The 13,498-nt window shown below is 32.9% G+C and overlaps 1 protein-coding gene across 4 annotated transcripts; it reads left to right on the top strand.

Moving 5' to 3' along the window:
- The first annotated feature begins 7,664 nt into the window (after positions 1 to 7,664).
- On the top strand, positions 7,665 to 13,136 carry LOC111390988. Of its 4 annotated transcripts, none has more exons than XM_023016122.1 (6): positions 7,665 to 7,858; positions 9,293 to 9,855; positions 10,184 to 10,327; positions 11,204 to 11,444; positions 11,727 to 12,227; positions 12,515 to 13,119. In XM_023016122.1, exons 2-6 carry the CDS (start codon positions 9,310 to 9,312, stop codon positions 12,919 to 12,921), a joined length of 1,839 nt encoding a protein of 612 aa, XP_022871890.1. In that variant the 5' UTR covers positions 7,665 to 7,858; positions 9,293 to 9,309; the 3' UTR covers positions 12,922 to 13,119. The 4 variants fall into 4 exon arrangements, with proteins under 4 accessions (XP_022871890.1, XP_022871889.1, XP_022871892.1 ...); XM_023016121.1 differs by having other exon boundaries at positions 9,248 to 9,855; XM_023016124.1 differs by having other exon boundaries at positions 7,666 to 7,858; positions 9,321 to 9,855.
- Positions 13,137 to 13,498: the final 362 nt, after the last annotated feature.

Genomic DNA, 13,498 nt, shown 5'->3' with positions numbered 1-13,498 from the left:
CTTATACTCATTTTTAACCACATTCACATAATAAATCTTTTTATATATATAACTAAAACTTTTCCTACTTTTAAACTCACATTTTCTAAAAAAAAATCACTATTCAAAATATCATTTTTTTTTAAAGATTAATGGCCATCAAATATGGGAATGGAAATAGGGCGGGTTGGCCATTCCCGTCCCCAGTCCCATCTAGTATTTTTGTTACTTTGCCCTGTTTATCGCTCCGTTTATTTTATATTTTGTTTTTATTTTCTTTTATATCTTTAGTTAGTGAATAACATTACTTTTTCTTCTTCTTCTTCTTCTTCTTCTTCTTCTTTTAATTTCTTAAGAGCAATCTTTAAAAATGATGATAAATTTTTTCTTTTTTGTTTGATAAAAAATTTAAATTTGAAATTAACTCTAAATAGGTCGGGTAGCGGGGCAGGGATCATGTTACTCGTACCCGTCCCATACCCACTTTAGAAGCAATGACCCTTGTCCCGTTCTCACCCTATTTACTCAATTAGGTCGGTAACCTCGGTCCCACTTTGAACGGGATCCACGGATATTGGATTGAATGGGTTTTTTATCATCCTAACCAAACATGGGCTTATTTACAACAATATGACATGCGGAGAGGACAAAAAAGTCTGCCAAGGTTTCAATGTTTGCTGATTTTGAAAAGTTTCAAGACAAAGATCTCGTGTTCCTGGATAAGCTGGTTTCCGCTTTCAAGATTGAAAGATTCTGGATGCCAATCGCTCCGAGATTTATATCTGTTTATTTCTTTTGTAGTTTTATTGCTAATTAATTTGAACATTTCCTTATCTCGCTTTCGTCGTTTTCGTTTCTTTTATATTCTTTTGAGTCCATATCACCGACTTTGGACTATTGATCCATTTTCTATTTTTCACCGGATCCGACGATGATAATAGGCATATTGGATCTAGACGTCTCTTAGAAATATGATTGTCAAAAGTGGGGAATAAAAGGACATTTTGCTAGAAGGTACTCACGAATGACGTTATCAAAAATTATCCTATCACTCTGCAGGAGAAAGTTAAGATTAACGTTACACGTACGTTACCATTTTTTCCTTTGAATTGTGGATAACTTTGATTAGATGCTCATTTACGATGATTGAAGTGTTGGAAATCACGAATTTTATCGTAGTTATCATTTTTAATCCCACCTCTCAAATTCAATTCCTAGAATGATACTGGAATAGAATCAATAATTAAATCAATTTTATCTTTTTCGAATTCAAATCAATCATATTTAGTTAAATCAACTCATTATATCTCTAAGTAAATTTGAATAAGTCTTAATTAAGCATATTTAATAACCTAGGAATATAGTAAAAAATCACATTAATAAAAAAACATTCAAGCAAACACGGTGATCTTTACTGTTAAAAATACTGAATCTCTCTCGAAAAATTTCTAATTATTGAGTTTTGTTAAGAAGAGGGGTTTATCGGGGACTTTCTCACTTGATATACTTATCGTGCTTGTCATTATTATCTTTTCATTTATGAGCTCGTGTTATAAATTGCAAGTATAGGTGTCAATTAAACTAGTGAAATTGACCTAACACAATCTAGATTATCATTACATTGAAATTATTTTATTCAAATATCAATTTAAATAATCTCACCCCTTATTTGATGAGAACAGAATTTAGGGCTAAGTTTTTGATTTAAAATGATATTATCTAGAAAAAGTAAAAGAAATTAAACGAAAGCGTTTTCTTTGAATTGTGGATAACTTCAATTAAATGCTCAAATACGATGATTGAAGCATTGGGACTTATGATTTCTGTTTAGTTATCATCTTTAATCCGACCTTTCTAGTTCAATTCCTAAAATTGTACTCGGTCGAATTCACTAATTAAATCAATTTACCTCTCTCGAATTCAAACAATCATGTTTAACTAAGTCAACTCATTAATCGCCACGAGAATTTAAATAAGTCTTAATTAAGCGGATGTAATTACCTAGGAATACAATAAAAAATCACAATAATAAAAAAATTCATTCGAGCAGACACAGTGCGCATGATTACATTCCTATATATGAAGCAGTTTCAACAAGAACAAATAATCCTGAAATTAATAATTATTTTGATTTAAAACTTAAGGGTCCGTTTGATTGTAAAAATGATATTGAAATCGATTGAAAACGAATTCCATGGAATTGAATTGCCTAAAAATTGTTTTCCTGGGAATTGTAAATTATTATGTTTTATTGGTATAATTTTTTACATGTTGAAATAAAAGTGTTTTTTTTGTTCGTTTGGCTTTATTTTACATGATAATTGTCAATTAAAGGGATAGAATTTACTGGTATTGGGTATGAAATTTGTTTCCATTGCCAACAAAATAATAATAATAATAATTCAAAAAATCATCTACTTTTGGTGTTCGTTTGACTTTGTTTTCTATGGAAATTGTCAGTTAAAGGGAAAAATTTTTTCACAATAATTCTTAGAATTTATTTCCATTGTCAAAAAAAAGGAAAATAAAATTAAAAAAATGCTACATTAACCGAGAATTCCAATTCTCACCATTTTGGTGGGAATTGGAATTCAAGGATTTGATGGAAAATGCTGTTATGGCCAAGAAAGGTGGAACTCATTTTTTATGGAAAATTTCACCTATCAAACACTAAAAAAATTAGAAAATAATATTGAATTTCCATTCTCCAGGAAAAATGGTGTGCTATCAAACACACCCTACAATCATTGACATTACAAGACAGCAGATTCTCATTATCTTTGTTCAAGGAGGGCAAACTTCTTGGCATTTGAGCTGTTCATAGTTTCAGATATGAACAAATGGAACTTTTTGTTTACTTTTGAGAATTTCCATTGGAATTATCCAAGGGTGAAAAAAAAAAAAAAAGTCTTTCATTTGAAGATCCCTATGATAAGTGCAATTTGTGCACTTATTTAGACCGTATTATTAAACTTTTACTTCGTCAAATTACTAAATTTTATTTAGTTTATATTAATTTGTGTTTGTTTCAGTGTTCCGCCCGTTTTGAAGCAATTGGAAAAGAAAATGATAGATTGACGATTAAATAGAAGTTTTGGACCAAAACTCACTTGAATAAAAGTTGGAGGATCAAAGGTTGTGGAATAATGAAGAAAAGGACTAAGTTGCATTACTTATAATGGATTGAGCCCTTGAAAGATAAATTCCAACTAATTGGGCTTAAATGTGGGCTTTTAGTTGTCACCAAATTGAATACTGAATGGATATTTAGTTGGGCAAAAAAAAAGGGCAGCATGGGGGATTGATACAAAGATATATATACATACGAATTGGCCGCCAGGGAAAAAAAAAATGGAGAGAAGAGGAAAAATGGCAACCTGGGAGGATTATTGAGGGATACACAGATAAAAATAATAATAATAAATAATAATAAAAAGAGAGAAGAGAGAAGAGAGAGAGAGAGAGAGAAACCATAGGAAGAGATGGCTGGAAGAGGAGAAAAAGCTGGCTGCCAATTGGGTGAGAATTGTAAAACAATTGGAATTCTTTTTGGGAGTCAAACATCGGCTGCCAGAGAAGAAAGCAGAAGGCTGGCCTGCTGCTGGGAACTTACTTATAAATAGAATCACATACAATTGTTGGTAGCCGACAAAAAGAAATCAAGGAAGAAGTGGGTTGATTTTTATATATATACACACGCATCAATAAACGACAATTGGGCAGGAGGAGAGTTTTGGTTGGAATTACATACATACACACCAACTGGGAATTAGACACACGTACAAGGGGATGACTGCCTTGAAGAAATCAATACGCATGCACAAAAGTCGAGCAAATTTGTGGAATTAATCATGTTTCGCCAATTTCTCGGTGATGTCTTTTCAATTTTATGTGTTTAATTTTAACATTATGCTAGGCTAATTTTTCTTATGTATTGGATGAAAATGAAACCCGTTATTACTTATTTTTAATTCAAGACACGTGGTTTAGTTAAATTCTTGCAATTGTTGATTAATCTTGCATGCTTAATTTTATTATTTGATTGCATGATCACCAATTAAATATATAGTTCCTTGTTGTAGTACTGGGAGGTTCACAATAGGTTTAGAACATTGCATGATTAACATACGTACAATAAATTTTAGGAATAAGATTTATCACGTATGCAATTTTTAAAATAATTACGAAATTGAATGCGTTCTATTCATATGAATTCGAACTAGAAATAGGATCGGGTCATGAATATAATAGATTTAACTTGTCTTGGAAAAGAAGATTAATTACAATAGAATTATCGATTGTCAAGAATGCAAGAGCAAAATTAGCTACGTAGTCGAGAATTGGAATAGATAATAATAGGTGGATTCGTAATCCAATACACCCTTCCCATATACATTTTAAATTCGCATTTTATACGTTTTCGTAAATTAAATTAAAGTAATTAAAAATCACAAAAATCACTTTTAATTTGTTCACTTTGAATCTAATTAAGGACTAGTACACTCAATTAAATTTTATTTCTCGTGGGACGATACTCTAACTCACTAAATCTATTACTTATCATGGATCTCGTACGCTTGCGGGTATCTCACGAACAAACATATCTCATTTTCTCTAATACTGTAGAAGTTGTCGAGAATGAATATTTTATTCCTTGTTTAAGTTGAATGCAAGTGAAAATAGATAAGGTTTACGTCCATCCAGTTGGAATCTACCATCTAGGAATTGGATATCTTGGCATTGGCAGTATACTGTCTACTAACCATAATCATGTCATTAATTAGTATCTTTACATGGTCCAAGCATTTGCGATTTGTTTTTAATCGACATAGAAATATAGTTGGTTAAACTAATAAATTAGGATTAATTTCCCTCGAAAGATATAATTAGCTAAACTTGAAAAATCGAGTCTTGATAACATAAATGAGTAATTTGTTAATTGGTTTGTGAAAAAATTAATTAGGCGACGATTAAGAGAAACCATAAATCCCAACTACATTTTCCTATGAAATTTTTGAGTGTTTTTATTTTCTTATTTTGTAGAATTTTAGTTATTTTTCTTATTTTTCAAAATCATAATTTTACCGTATGTTCGTTTTTATTGTTAAAATTAAATTGATTAAAGTTGTATAATTAAGAGTAAACATTACTCGAGGGATCAACAACTTGGACTCAAAAAATTCACTTCATTATTTGAACGTGATCCTGCACTTACGATTTGCACTTTCTTATTGAACAACATACATAGCATATGGAGTCTCAGCCTGTGGTGTACCAATCTATTTCATGGATCTAAACTCATTTTACATGTGTTTAGATTTCTAAAATATGTCTTTTTAAAATCGGCATTGAATCAAAATAATAGCCAAAAACGTACTCCACTTTAATATATTTGCATGTAATGGTAGATAATCAACAAATGACTTACACATCGTCTTCATGTATCTAGTAAGAAACGTACATAACTCTTTCGAGTATAAAGAAACTGATGGTCATCGTATGATCTATTTGCCAATGTACAACGATTTAATGATTTTAAAATGTCATATTTAAGAAATCTAAACATATTGAAAAACGAGGCAGCTCATCAAAATAAATTTGTACACCACATAATGAGACTTTGGGTGCTTTCTGTTCTTCAATAGTTCGGCCATTCCAGATGGTGTGTGCTTGGTTCGGTTCAGTTATATTTATGGCCTTCCACATGTGATATTTTAGCCTCCATGGATGCTGTATAAGCTTCAGGGTTATTTATGATGATTTGAGTGCTCATTATACAAATGCTATTTAAGGATGAGCGCAAAGAAAGATAAAAATGGGTATTTATGTGCAACAAAATTCATTCATCAGATAGTAATATTCTTTATTTTATGTTACAATATCTGTCATCCACTAGATAGCACAAATTTATGTTGAAAATGTTTCTTATCAAAACTATTCTATCATGCAGAATAATGTATATTATACAAAAATAGACTTAATTTTCTCAAGAGCAATTCTACAAGTAGTCGTCATATGTGACAATTTAATAGTTGATACACGAGGCAATAAAAAACTATTATATTAATACATCAAATAACAAATTTTCATGTGTATGTCACATATAATAACTACATGTAGTCCTCACCATGACTAGCACTATTTTTTATATACACGAATTTGATTTCTTAAGTATCGGTGCTTAATTTATACTAACCACCGTGTAACATGACACACTACAATAGGTAATGTAATTAATTTTAAATTAATCATTATTTTTTAGCACCTATTGTAGTGTCTCATGTCACACACTGCTTAGGTGACACACTGTTTATTTTTCAATCTAAATTTATCACTAATATTTATTTTCATTAAATTCTTCTTTAACTAAAGTCAAGACAACAGTAGAGGAAATATCATTTGAGCAAATGCATACAAATATAGAAATATGTGAAGAATAGTTTTAAAAAGTAAAAATACCTTTTATTGTGGGTTTGACGAATTTAGTATGTGAAGAACTGTTAATTTTGTTTATTTGATAATGTGCCTTTTGAGTTCAAGTAGCATCACTAAGAAATTTCATTTAGAACTATTTGAGTTTTCTGTTGGATTATCTTTTCTTTTCTTGAGTTCTTAATTTGAAAACATCGATGAATATCTTTTCTGATAGGTTTATCAAAATAAGAATTCGAGTTTTTTACTGGGATCATCATTTTTTTTTCTTGATTTTCTTAAATTCAAGACAATAGTTGCTAATTTGCTAGGATTATTAAAAGAAGTAAAGAAATTTGACGGTGCGTTCGCATATTAATGGCAATGATTGAAAATATGAAAGGATCATAAAGGAACTACGATGTGGTAGATGTATAAAAATAGTGTTGATGTTTAAATATATAAAAAATGGTGTAGATAGATATATGAAAGGATTGAAGGAATTATGATGCGGAAGATATAAAAAAAATAGTGTGGATGTATAATTTTAAAATGAATGAATTTTTAATAATGATAAAATTAGAACGTGATATGGACGAAAATACTAATTCTTAAAATTTTTAATAAAAATAGATACAGAGTAGGATGAACTTATAACAATTGTGAATCCTTTTTTTAATTAATGATTAATTAAATATAGTCACTTGCAATCCTATGAAGATAAATCTAAATTTAAAATTAATAATATAAAATTTCCGTCCATAGAATCCCTTCTCAGTAATTCAAAAAAAATAAAAAATAAAAAAATAAAAAAAAAATTTGTGGGCATGATAGATTATGCTAGTTATAATTATACGGCTAATCAACTAGTTTTAATAACCAACATGCTTACTAAACATTGTCGTAAGCAAAAGTGTTATGGCCCCATTTTGTACCAATTTTTTTCAAAATGCATTTTTTTCTCTTTTCTTTTCAATCACACATTCTTCATTAAAATAATATTACACGTCAATCAAAAATTTATCCTTATTTTTCAACCACATATTTCCTATCAATTTACGATTTCAAAATGCATTTTTACATAAAAATGGATCCCAAACACCCTCTATAACATTAATTATTTTATGTGGCCTGTAATGTTTAACTTTAATGATTAGCTTCATGAGCAAAACAAAATCGCAAATGCTTCCAAGCAAAAGCGTTGTCAATATTTTTGCTCATTTAGGAACTGCAAATAATTGGAGGAAGGGGACTGGAGACAACTCTGAGTTCTCTCTTCTCTACCCCCACTCCTCGAATACACCCCCACTTAAAAAGCACTCCTGAAAAAGCAAAAATAATCATAAAATCTTTTGCTTTCCTCATTTATATGGAATTACGATGTGAACTCCTGCTAGGCATAGGCCACAAATGAGTTGGGTTTTTTATATACTCCAGGACTTCACCGATTTTGCCAGGTGCTTGTGAGGTAAGCTCTTGATTTTGAAACTACTATTTTTATTTTCACTTTTTGATTTTATTTTTTTCTTGTGGGAACTGTTTAGCTAGTAATCATCCTTTAATAGTACATATATTTATTTAATTTTTGATATCTTATTTTGTAGAACTGTTAATAGACTGAAACTTGATTTCATATAAAAATTATATCTTTCTTCAACTACATCACTTCTGCTATTGTTTAGAGAATGATTTTGATAAGTGGGTCGTGTTTTATATTTCATTCATTAAGACATAAGCAGCACTATTCTCCAAATTGTACTAATATTTATATGATTACAGGAATATATTTGTTTTCTGGGGTCTACCAAGCTCTGTGCAAGTATTTGTTTGTAGATTTCTTTCTTTCTTTCTTTTTTTTTTGGGTGTTTAGGTTGTGGTTTGGGGTAATGCCACATATTCGAGTTTCACATTCTTTTGCAAGATCACTTCTTTTCATCTTTAATTGAAAAGATAAATGTGGTACCTACCTGACTGTGGCATATTAGTAGTAAAGGTATTCACACGGTTTAATGTGATATATTATATGCATCAGTTCCATCTTAATTATCTTTTTATAAATTCTTTACTTATATCATTTAAGCTGACATTACTTTTTTTTCTTGTTAAGAGCGCATCAGAGTTTCTGATTTGAAATGATATTGATTCCTGTAGCAATACTTTGGAGCTTATTGTTTGATTTGCTGAGTAGGGTTTTCATGATTGAGTTTTCTGCTGGTTGAAATTGTTACGCTAGGTCAAGGCCAATGCTAAAGCAGAATACAGTTGGATACCATAAGACAATGGTGCTTATGCTACTGTTTTGTGTTTCACCCTCTGTTTAAGATAGCGCATGGAGCTATTTTCATTTTTTTTTCTCATTTTTCTGTTGCAAGTGATATAGCTTACTTAACTCTTTCACTAATTTTGGGTTTGGTGAGATACTCAACATGTGCACACTTCACTTTAATGCTCAATGGTCGTACGACTCCTTTTGCATTTTGAAGTTTATTTAAATAGTATATTGCTATTGTAATACTAATTGTAAGTTTGAGTCCCTTTTTTGGCTAAAAATGCATTTTGGAATTGTAGATTGATGGAGAATGTGTGGTTGAAAAATAAGTAAAAGTTATGGACTTGTGTGTAATAGTATTTTATTGGAGAATGTGTGGTGGAAAAGAAGAGAGAGATAAAAATACATTTTGGATATAATGGGGGATCAAACATGTATCAAGTATTCTCTATCTGAACTTTTAGAGACATTCACTGCAAAAATATGTGCTGCTTTGCTAATGTAGAAAACATGTGAGCTGCTTGTTAGTATTTACAAGAATATGCTAATAGTTCTGCTCATATTTTACTTCTGCACCAAATATCACAGGTGATTATGTCAGAAAGAAAACTAACTGGATATGGTGTTTTTGAGGAAACCTTTGGGGTTTCATGTCATGCAGGAAGTTGATAGTTGATATTAAGTATCTCTACAGCAACTACTTGATGGATCAAGCAAAATTGAATTCGAGAACTCATTGCTTGGGCTCAACACAATCTGAGGAATCAGCTATGGACCTTGAAAAATACTTTTGCAGTCACTCTTGTCTGCCTTCAATTAGTCCACCATCACTTCAACCCCATGCTTCTGCTGGACAACATGGTGAGAACAGTGCTGCATACTTTTCATGGCCTTGTCGAATAAAAGATAATGCTGAAGAGAGGGCAAATTACTTTGCTAACCTACAGAAAGGGGTTTTACTTGAGTCACTTGATGGCCAATTTCCAGAAGGTCTGCGTGCCAATACATTGCTTGAGCTCATGACTATTAGAGCATTTCACAGCAAGATCTTGCGTTGTTACAGTCTTGGCACAGCAATTGGTTTCCGAATTCGACGTGGCGTTTTGACGAATACACCAGCAATACTGGTGTTTGTATCACGGAAAGTCCACAGGCAGTGGCTTAGTCCAATGCAATGCCTACCAACTGCTTTGGAGGTAACAACTAACAACTGAGATGCTCATGGTTTCCAATATCTGTCCTCCATTTCTACAAAGTTTTTATTCCTTTCTGGTAAAACAGCTCGAGTAACGGAGGGTTAATTCTGAAATATTGTCTCCCTTGTTTACTCTCTATCCTATTCTCTTATTTTTTGATAATACACTTGTCTTATCCATGTCATAGATATACATGCCAGACACTAACTGTAAGTGCCCCCACCCATGAGGGGGTATGTCACGTTTAACTTTCAAATATTTTTTTCTGTCTGAGTTCTGATTCTTCCTGTATTCTGCTTTAAAGTTGAAATGCCATGTACATCTTCAGGGACCAGGAGGGGTGTGGTGTGATGTGGATGTAGTGGAATTTTCATATTTTGGTGCTCCAGAGCCAGCGCCCAAGGAACAATTATACACTGAGATTGTTGATGACCTCCGTGGGAGTGATCTATTTATTGGTTCAGGTTCTCAGGTATTCTGAAAATGTGTCACAACCTTCCACTTCTACGATGCTGCTAGTTTATGATGTGCTTCTCTTAGTTCGATACATGGGGTTCTTCTTGTCCGAGTTAAACCATAACTCCGCAATATCTCGTCGGCAAAAATTTTCATCCAAATATGGCCTTTGTATATTTTACAATTTTCGAATTCATCTGCACTTCTCTCAAATTGATAAGAGTTCAAAATATAATCTATACGCTTTTCAATATCCTTGGTCAGATCTGTGCCAAAATATGATGTGTCAGAAAAAGTCTCTCTAATTTGAATGTGTTAGGACGTAGGAATATGTTAGGACATCGGAATCCAATATCTGGAGTCATTTTCTTATATTTACATTTCAAATGAACCGCATGTCGATTTCGCACGTGGAACAGAAATGAGTACTTGCCACTGGGAAATGGGGAATTTTGCTGATCGAACTACTTGCCTGAAATTTTTTCATTGCAACATTTGGGCTGTAGGATTCATATATTATGTTAGAATATGCTTCGCGTTGCTTTTATCCAGAAAGGACCCCGATCTTGAATCTGCATATGTTCAGAGTCATCTTCCTCTGACTGCATTAGCAAATCTGTGCACATTTATGGTCATCTTCAAACTGTCCACTCTAGAACTCATTTTACCCAGAAAATTTAACCTCTTTACAGTATCTACTAAGAAGGCAATTAAAGTAGGTTTTCTTTTTAAATTGGCAAAGACACATTATTGTAAAGTGGCCATAGCATGATCATACTATAAACAAATGATCACACCCAAGCATTTCTTTTAGGAATTTTTTAGGAATTACTTATTACCTTCCACCAGATAATTCTTTACAGTATCACTGCATTCTACCTGCAAATGTCAGGTTGCAAACCAAGAAAATTACGGGACCTTGGGTGCTATCGTGAGGAGCCAAACGGGCAATAGACAAGTTGGTTTCCTGACAAATCGACATGTTGCTGTTGATTTAGATTATCCGAATCAAAAGATGTTTCATCCTTTACCGCCAACACTTGGTCCTGGTGTTTATCTTGGTGCAGTTGAAAGAGCAACTTCATTCATCAGAGATGACCTCTGGTATGGAATATTTGCTGGCATAAATCCAGGTCGGTTGTTTTCAGTATATTTGGGTTTATGATCAAGAAGTAGGTAGTGCCAGATTTCGGCATTCTCTTGGTGAATTGTTGAACTAGATGCAGCATTTCCTATATGTGTTAATCCAATATTCGACAATATAGATAATAAAATGTTGTTTTTTACCATTTTGCCTCGTTTCTCCCTCTCTAATGTCTTCCCCGATACATGTCCTTACCAGTTGAGAGCCTAATTAGCTAAATGTTTTGTTGATGGAGTGACTGCAATATCGTAATATTTCTTTTCACTTGCAGAGACCTTTGTGAGAGCAGATGGTGCCTTTATCCCTTTCACTGATGATTTTGACATGACTGCTGTAACTACATCCGCCAAAGGGATAGGAGAGATTGGAAATGTTAAAATTATTGACTTGCAATCTCCAATTGACAATCTCATTGGAAAGCAAGTAATGAAAGTTGGAAGAAGTTCTGGTTTGACCACAGGAACTGTATTGGCATATGCTCTCGAGTACAATGATGAAAAAGGGGTATGCTTCTTGACTGATTTTCTTGTTGTCGGCAAGAACAAACAAACTTTTGACCTTGAAGGAGATAGTGGAAGTCTTATCGTTTTGACGGGTGAAAATGGAGAAAAGCCACGTCCAGTTGGGATAATCTGGGGTGGGACTGCAAATAGGGGCCGGCTTAAATTAAAAGTTGGCCAGCCTCCAGAGAACTGGACCAGTGGAGTTGATCTTGGGCGGCTACTCAATTTCCTTGAACTCGATCTGATCACCACAAATGAAGCTCTGAAAGGTATGTAGATTAATGTAGATCCTTGGATATCTTTTGCCCGAATTGTGAGATTTTATTTTGCATCTACGTGTTTGGCTTGTGCTTTTATGATATGCGAAGCAATTAGACTGTAAAATTCACAATATTAAGAAAGAAAAAGAAGCTAAATCATGTCTATTATTGGTCTGAAACTGTATACCAAACATTCACTTTACACAGCATCTTGCTGTAGTACAATTCCAGATAAAATTGTCATAATGGATACAGAGAGCATCTTGATTGTATTTATATTTGTGGAATTGTTATAGTTGCAGTTCAAGAACAGAGAACTGCTTCCATGACGGTAGTTGGCTCTAACACTGGGGACTCCTCACCTCCAGACGTAATGCTTCCAAAGGATGTATCCGAGCCATTGGGTCTTCATATACAACATATCCCCTTGGAAGATGGTGCAGGTGGTCCGGATATAAACTCATCGCCAGTGGAAACAACATTTGATTTGGAAGAAGGGGTAAACCCAGGTCCAAATGTTGAACATCAGTTCATACCAAGCTTTAATGGGGAATCCATAATTCATCGAGATGATCAACAAGAAAGACTGATGTCTGGCAATCTCTCTATATTGAGGAATGCTTCTGATGAAGACATTCAATTTTGCTTGCAACTGGGCAAAAACGAGCCCAAGAGAAGACGATCAGAGCCTATAATACCGTGAGTGGAAGAACCGTGACAATTTTTCTCGTTTTCTACCTTTTTTTCTTTAAAGGAACCTTGAGTGAAAACTGTAACTTGAGATAAGATTCGCAGGAGTCTAATACAGTTTGTCTATGGTATAGCGGTGCTACATGTTGTCTTTCTTGCCTCTCAAGCTGAGGCAGAGCGCAAAATGCTGAAATGTGCATTATTTCTAATATGCTATATTGCTATTCATTTTCTAGTTTTCTAGTCCATGTATACCCCCATTCGGTAAGCTTAAATAAAAGCAACATAAAAGTTGCTACACAAATTTTATTATAAAATTGAATCAAATAACTAAATTTATCAAAAAATATACACAAGATAAGAAATAAATAATAAATTGGGGACAAGGGATGGCACAAAAATTCTCCACGCCCCGACGGGCTTGGCCTCGAATGGGGCAAAAAAACCCGCCCTGAATTGGTTGGCGGGGCAGTGAAGAAAAAATTAAAAATAATTTAAAACTAATTTTATTTCTAGACAAATCACCCGTTAAAAATCTATTTTGAATTTGTATTTTATTCTCTAATAATTAATTAGAAACTTTGAAAAAA

The sequence above is a fragment of the Olea europaea genome, unplaced genomic scaffold, assembly GCF_002742605.1.
Source record: "Olea europaea var. sylvestris unplaced genomic scaffold, O_europaea_v1 scaffold737, whole genome shotgun sequence".
Lineage (NCBI taxonomy): Eukaryota > Viridiplantae > Streptophyta > Magnoliopsida > Lamiales > Oleaceae > Olea > Olea europaea.
Note: the sequence above shows the minus strand (reverse complement) of the source record. Positions and strands in the feature narration are given on the sequence as shown.